The sequence below is a fragment of the Miscanthus floridulus genome, chromosome 15 (assembly GCF_019320115.1).
Source record: "Miscanthus floridulus cultivar M001 chromosome 15, ASM1932011v1, whole genome shotgun sequence".
NCBI lineage: Eukaryota > Viridiplantae > Streptophyta > Magnoliopsida > Poales > Poaceae > Miscanthus > Miscanthus floridulus.
The window spans coordinates 22,921,431-22,929,006 of NC_089594.1; the positions used below are offsets into that span (position 1 = coordinate 22,921,431).

Below are 7,576 nucleotides of genomic sequence, written 5' to 3' on the forward strand. Positions count from 1 at the left end.
AGGCTCCGGATACATCCGATAAGCCTAACGACGCAAGGGAACAGCGCAATGAGGATAATGACGATGACGATGTAGACCCTCGTCACAAATACGTCAAGCCAACCGATCGCGTGCACACCATCATCGGCGGCAAGGTGTCCATTGAGACCAAACGAGAACGCAAGCTGCTCGCCCGCGCTTGCTTGAACGTGGCAAACACCGACAACCTTCTCACCGATCTGTGGCTCCCACCGTGGTCTCACCGTGAAATCTACTTCAGCAGGAAGGACCAATGGGCCGCCATACCTGAGCCAGGGCGTTTTCCCCTGGTCCTCGATCCTTGTATCAATAAGGTTCAGTTCGATAGGGTACTTATTGACGGCGGCAGCTCCATTGATATACTGTTCAAGAACAGCCTGCCCGCCCTAAAAATAGCCTAGGCGGACCTGAAGCTGTACGAGGCACAGTTCTAGGGTGTTCTCCCCAGATAGAGCTCTACACCTCTCGGGCAGATCACGCTACCTGTGCAATTTGGGACTCCAGACCACTTCCGCACCGACTACGTCAATTTCGTGGTCGCTGACTTCGATGGCACCTACCATGCTATTCTCAGTCGACCGTCGCTCACCAAGTTCATGGCCATACTTCATTACAAGTATCTGGTGCTCAAGATGCCTATCGAGAAAGGAGTCCTAACCCTCAGGGGCAACGTATACGCAGCTTACACCTACGAGGACGACAGCTTCAAAATAGCAGAGGCCCATGACCTCTCTATTCGCATGGCCAAGACTGTGCTCGACGCTAAGAAGGCCTCAGCCGACCACCTGGAGATCCCAGACCTCGAGACTCCACGCAAGAACATCAAGTCAAAGGAGCACAAGGTGATCCAGCTGGTCGATGGCGACTCCAGCAAAACGGCCCTTATCGGGGCCAACCTGGATCCCAAATAGGAAGACGCGCTCGTTGGGTTCTTGAGGAGCAACGTGGATGTGTTCGCATGGAAACCTGCCGACATGCCCGGTGTACCTCAGAACTTGATCGAGCACTCCTTAAATGTCAACAGCAAGGCCAAACCAATCAAGCAGAAGCTACGACAGTTCGCTCGCGACAAAAAGGAGGCGATTAGGGTAGAAGTTACATGGCTTTTGGCAGCTAGATTTATTAAAGAAGTGTATCATCCGGAGTGGTTAGCCAACTCGGTTCTTGTACGCAAAAAGAATAATGAATGGAGAATGTGCGTTGATTACACTGATCTTAACAAACACTGCCCTAAGGACCCCTTTGGCTTACCTCGCATAGATGAGGTTGTAGATTCAACCGCCGGTTGCGAGCTGCTTTCCTTTCTCGATTGCTACTCTGGTTATCACCAGATCGCTCTCAAAAAGGACGATCAGATCAAGACGTCTTTCATCACGCCTTTCGGCGCCTACTGCTACATGACTATGTCGTTCGGGCTTAAGAACACCGAGGCTACATACCAACGCGCCATTCAGGCCTGCCTCGCAGACGAGATAAAAGATGACCTAGTAGAGGCCTATGTGGATGATGTAGTTGTCAAAACCAAGGAAGCACACACCCTTGTTGACAACCTAAAATGTACCTTCACGGCCCTCAATACATTCCAATGGAAGTTAAACCCAAAGAAGTGCATCTTTGGTGTTCCTTCTGGCATATTGCTAGGCAACGTCGTCAGTTACGACGGCATACGCCCTAATCCGGAGAAAGTCAAAGCTGTCTTAGACATGAAGCCCCCCAAGAAGGTGAAGGATGTCTAGAAGCTTACCAGATGCATGGCCGCCCTAAGCCGTTTCATATCAAGATTAGGAGAAAAAGGGCTACCGTTTTTCAAACTGCTTAAAGCATCCGAGAAGTTTGAGTGGTCGGAAGAAGCAGACGCTGCCTTCATGCAGCTAAAACATTACCTTACATCACCTCCAGTCCTCATTGCTCCTAGAGAAGACGAAACCCTCCTACTTTACATTGCAGCAACCAATCGGGTGGTCTCCACTACCATGGTGGTTGAGCGCGACGAGCCGGGCCACACCTATAAGGTACAACGGCCAATTTATTTCATCAGTGAGGTACTCAATGAATCCAAGACCAGGTACCCACAGATTCAGAAACTGCTCTACGCCATACTGATAACATCCCAAAAGTTGAGACATTACTTCAACGGATATCAGGTGGTGGTCATGACCGAGTATCCTTTGGGGGACATCATTCGCAATAAGGATGCGAACGGGCGCATCGTCAAATGGGCAATGGAGCTATGCCCCCTTTCCTTGGAATTTGCAAGCCGTACTACAATCAAGTCTCAGGCACTCATCGATTTCGTCGTCGAATGGACAGACTTAAGCACGTCTGCCTCTCTGGGATCCGACGAATATTGGACGATGTACTTCGATGGCTCTCTCAACATTGACGGTGCGGGAGCAGGAGTTCTTTTCGTGTCACCATCCAAGGAGCAGCTCCGGTACGTCCTTAGGATTTATTTCCCGGCATATAATAATGCTGTCGAATATAAAGCATGCCTTCATGGTTTACGCATCGCGGTTGAGCTTGGTGTTAAATGTCTCTATGTCTATGGAGACTCGGCTCTGGTCATCAACCAACTCAACAAGGACTGGGACACGACTAGCGAAAAGATGGATGCATACTGCAAATCGATAAGAAAGCTGGAGGGTAGGTTCTATGGCATCGAGTACATACACGTGGTCCGGGACAAGAACCAAGCAGTAGATGCGCTGTCAAAGTTAGGATCATCCCGAGCCAAAATCCCACATGGCGTATTCGTCCAAGACTTGCTCACGCCTTCCATTGAAGACGAAGATTCTACGGTCAACAAAGCTCCAGACTAGCAATTAGTGGCTACGGTTCTAGTGCCGAGCACAACCAAGCCACTTCCGACCACTCATGAGCTAGACTGGAGAACACCTTTCATCAAGTACTTAACAGATGGTAGCGGTTATACTGATCGGACAGAAAATGAGTGCCTGATGCGTCGTAGTAAGCAGTATTTGCTCGTCGATGGCAAGTTATGGCACAAAAACGCAAAGGAGGAAATCTTGATGAAGTGTATAACCCAGGAGGAAGGTGAGCATCTCCTAGACCAAATCCACTCTGGCTCCTGCGGCAACCACGCGGCCTCAAGAACACTGGTCGATAAGGCTTTTCGAGCAGGGTTCTATTGGCCGTCAGCAGTAGCCGACGCAGAGAAGCTAGTCCGCCGCTGTGAGGGTTGTCAGTTCTTCGCCAAGAGAATCCATGTACTAGCACATGAGATCCAGACGATTCCAGTCTCTTGGCCCTTCGCATGCTGGGGACTGGACATGATCGGGCCTTTCAAACCGGCTCCTGGGAAATTTACATGCGTCTTCGTGCTGATTGACAAATTTTCTAAGTGGATAGAATACATGCCTCTGGTATAGGCATCCTCAGAGAAGGCTGTCACATTCCTCGACCAGGTCATCCACCGTTTCGGCGCACCCAACAGCATCATTACTGATCTGGGTACCCAGTTCACCAGGAACGCTTTTTGGGACTTCTGCGATGAAAGGAGCATAGTAGTAAAATACGTCTCGGTGGCGCACCCTAAAGCTAATGGACAAGTCGAGCGGGCAAATGGTATGATCTTGGACGCACTAAAGAAGAGGATGTACAGAGAAAACGACAAAGCTCCCGGAAGATGGCTCAAGGAGTTACCAGCCGTGGTTTGGGGCCTCCGAACTTAGCCCAGTCGTAACACCGGCGTCTCACCATACTTTATGGTTTATGGCACTGAGGCAGTCCTCCCACCAGATATAGCTTTCAGATCAGCACGGGTAGAGAACTTCGACGAGGGCAAGGTCAATGAAGTACGGGAGCTAGAAGTCAACAGCATAGAGGAGAAAAGGCTCGATTCTTGTGTACATATGGCCAAATACCTTGATGTTTTGCGTAGGTACTACAACAAGAATGTTAAAGAATGGTTCTTCATGATCGGGGACTTGGTCCTGAAGTGGAAGACGAACCAGGCTGGTGTACACAAACTCGCAACTCCATGGGAGGGACCCTTCATGATCAAGGAAGTCACACGACCAACGTCTTACAGGTTAGCTCACCTGGACGGTACGGACGTACCAAACTCGTGGCACATCGACAAGCTCAGACGTTTCTATGCTTAACTACTGAGATATGTACTCCTCTTGTACTTTCGATTTAATTCAATAAAGCAATTATGATTTCTCTGAGCAGTCTAATGTGTCACTTCGAGTCTTATGGTTATTCTAACTTAGCCAGTAAAAGCCGACCACCACCCCTTCTACGGTTTTCGGAGTAGGCCCTGTCTCCGGTTCCTTCCAATACGTGCATGGGATCTGCTCTCTATGTTACGGGTGATTGACAGGTCCCCCTTGGTTTAACTTGTCTGCGTCTACGTGTGCACAGGTCACCAGACCTCACACTCCGACCACATGGAAAACTAGGGCCGCACAAACTTTTCGGGATGATGTGTCGAGAACGATGGTACAGCTAAACAGAACGTTAAAATGTTCTTATTTAGTTACACCAACATAAAGTATCAAGCTTAAATACGCTTTCTACAAAGCAAACAAGCTTATAATAATATACAGTTACGTTATTACAAGCTTGCCTGAAGAGGCTCAAGTTCACAATAACACAACTATGTCCTCCTTCTACAGCTCTAAGCCTATTACATTGGCTGGTCGGGGCGCAGGGCACTTACTGCTCGCCACTTCTAATACCCTACTAGAGTCCCGGGGACTCTTGTGCTAGTCAAGCTGAAGGGGATGGCCCCGCCGGTGCCTGGCTGGTCGAGACCGTAGGTTTCATTGGTTGGCTTGCAGCTGATGGCATTTCCAGCTAACTCGTCAATGGCGTACCTTGTACAGGTGCTGTCCTACCTCCACATAGGTTAATATCGCCAATTATCTTTGATGACAAGTCTAGCTGGGCTGTCCGAAGTTCCTCTGCCATGTCTGGGTCTACCTCCTTCGGGTACCCAGCCTCCAGGCGCTTGAGGTCGATCAGGGGGTAGTGGGCATGCACCATGCTTAGTACATGGGCACCCGTGTACTCACCAGCCTCCTTCACGAACTCTTAGAACCATCCCCAAGCTTGTCTGCATCTCTCGACCAGTCCGAGCTGGGGCATCCTCGGCTCTTCCTCTATGAACACCGGGTCAATAAGGTCGAGGACGGGCACAATGCCAGTTGCCACTTCTTGGCACTGGTTCTTCCACATGTCCTACTCCTCGGTGGCCTTGAGGCATTGTGCTTTCCAGTCATCACGCTCTTTGATCACGGCCTCTAAGTGCTTCTTGGCATTGACTTTCAAAACTGAACACAGTACAAAACATCAAATGTGATAACACGACAAGGCAAGGTGGGCAACAGAATGAGAAAGGTGATCTGGAATACTTACTTTTTAGTTCCTCCTTCATTTTGTTGGTGTGGTCTTGGAGTTGAGACTGGCTGCATGCTAGTTTCACATTGTCCTCCTTCAAGCGACCACACTCGGCGATCACGCGGCTATTTTCCCCTTGGAGGCGGGCCACTTTAGCTTCTAAACCTGCATTACAGCTGTTACTACCAAGAATACAACAACACAAGTCCTGCACTTGCTATGATAAGATGAAACTTTACTTGTTTTCTCTAGCTCTTTGTTATTGAGCTGGCCGACCAGGTTTTGGTTCTGTGTTTCTCGATCTGTCCTCTCCTGGTCGGTGGCTTCAAGTTGGCACCGCAAGCGTTCCACTTCGGCCACCAGTTCCTTATTGGTCGCCATGATTCCTTCAATCTGGTCGAAGCACCTCTTTCGGTATTTTGCAGTTTTCATCAAGTCCTGCATACAGATAAGCTAAGTCAGACAGTTTCAACTACATAACAGGGTCAAGGATTCATGCCAAAAATATCTGGACTTCTGTCACTAGACGCTTGGCCGCCCATTCGACTCTTAGGGTCTCTTCGACCTCTGGGATTTCTTCATGCATAACCCATTCGTCGTTCCGATAGCGCGACACATATACATGTTGTCGCCTATCTTAGGGACGGCCTAGGACCTCTTCTACTTCTTCCTCTTCAGCCTCCTATTCGGGAGGCGGCGTTGGTCTGGAGTCTGTAGACTCCACGACCACTAGGGCTTTTCCACGAGCCGCCGCATCGGCAAGAATGCTCTGGGCCACTTCTGGCTGCTGCTCCTCAGCTAGATCTAGCTCCCTTGGAGCCATAGTATCTGCCTCAGCAGGGTTCGTGCTCAGAGCGCTTGTACTCTGCTCGGCTGTCTTCTCGACCAGCCGCTCGGGGACTGGCGTCTGGTCATCCACCTGCTGAGGTCCCGGTGGAGTTCTTGCTACAGGCTCCTCCACGGCTGGCTGCTGGGCAGTTTGTCCCACCATTACTGGCAAAGTTGTGCCGCACCCGGCTAGCTGGTCGGGGTTCTCGGTGGACGCCGACCTAATATATCAGAGACAAGTTCAGAGGATAATAGTATCCAATGCAAATTACAAGCTTACATCAAAGATATAGATACTTACAGCTTCGATTTGTAGAATGATGTTGCGAAGGAGCGTCTCCTCGACCGCCCCTGCTCTGCGTGCTCGGCAGGTTCCACCGGGTCTCTTTCTACCTCCGGTACAGGTGTCGGGGCCTGATGCTCGACGTTTCCCTCGCTTGTCCTCTGTGTGGCAGTGGTCGGTGATGCGACCGCTGCTGGCACAGAGGAGCCACCTTGCTCCGACGATCCCATCTGTCTTCTCCTCTTTCGAGGGATGAGCCGGAAGATGTCCGCATCCTCTGCTTCGTCGTCCGACAGGGGGAAGATGGCTTGGCGTCGTTTGCTGGCCGCCGGACGCTTGCTAGCGGCTCTGGTCGATGCGTCCTCCACAGTCTCGAGTGCCACCCAGTGGTCGTCGTCGGTCCTGGTGCTGGTCTGGGCGGCTGGGCTGGCAGCTTGAGGCCAATCTACACCAAGGGGAGGCGACATGAACACTGCTGCCCGGTCACGACCATTACACTAAGGCACAAAGCGGGGACAACAGTCAATTTATGGTTACAACATGACTCTACAATTAAAAGGAGGCATCATTTACCTTTGGGGTAGGTCAAGCCAGCTTGAAGGCGTGCTCGATGTCATTCAGCCTGACGTAATTAGGATCAGCCAGGTTGAAGAGCTCCCCAATCCTGGCCTTGATTTCCATCTTGTCGAGCGGCTCCTTCCTGGTCCTTGTTGGATCGGCGCTCCCCTAGTACTCGAAGCCTGGATAAACCCTCTTCTGGCAGGGCTGGATCCTTCGGCTGATGAAGTTCCTGACCACACTTGGGCCATCTAGCTTTCCCCATAGGATCATCCCGAGCAGTTCGGCGATCTGCTCCAGACTCTTGGACTTCTCTGTCCAGCTATTCTTCTTCTCTAGAATCAGCCCCACGTCGCACAGGGTGATGGTGTTCGGTTCTTCATGGATGTAGAACCACTTCTTGTACCACTCATCCAGCGAGGTGTTCCAGGGGCAGTGCAAGTATTGTGCTTTCATGCCGTCGCGCAGATTCAGGTAGACGCCTTCGGCTATCTTCGAGCCACCGCTCCCTTTCTTCCAAAGACA

General features: G+C 50.7%; 1 protein-coding gene across 1 annotated transcript; it reads right to left on the bottom strand.

Annotated features, from left to right (window-relative positions):
* Positions 1 to 5,223: 5,223 nt before the first annotated feature.
* LOC136507215 (uncharacterized) lies at positions 5,224 to 7,174 on the bottom strand. The gene is made up of 5 exons (XM_066502009.1): positions 7,085 to 7,174; positions 6,512 to 6,990; positions 6,127 to 6,431; positions 5,401 to 5,547; positions 5,224 to 5,315 (listed from the first exon to the last, which is right to left on the bottom strand). Exons 1-5 carry the CDS (start codon positions 7,172 to 7,174, stop codon positions 5,224 to 5,226), a joined length of 1,113 nt encoding a protein of 370 aa, XP_066358106.1.
* Positions 7,175 to 7,576: the final 402 nt, after the last annotated feature.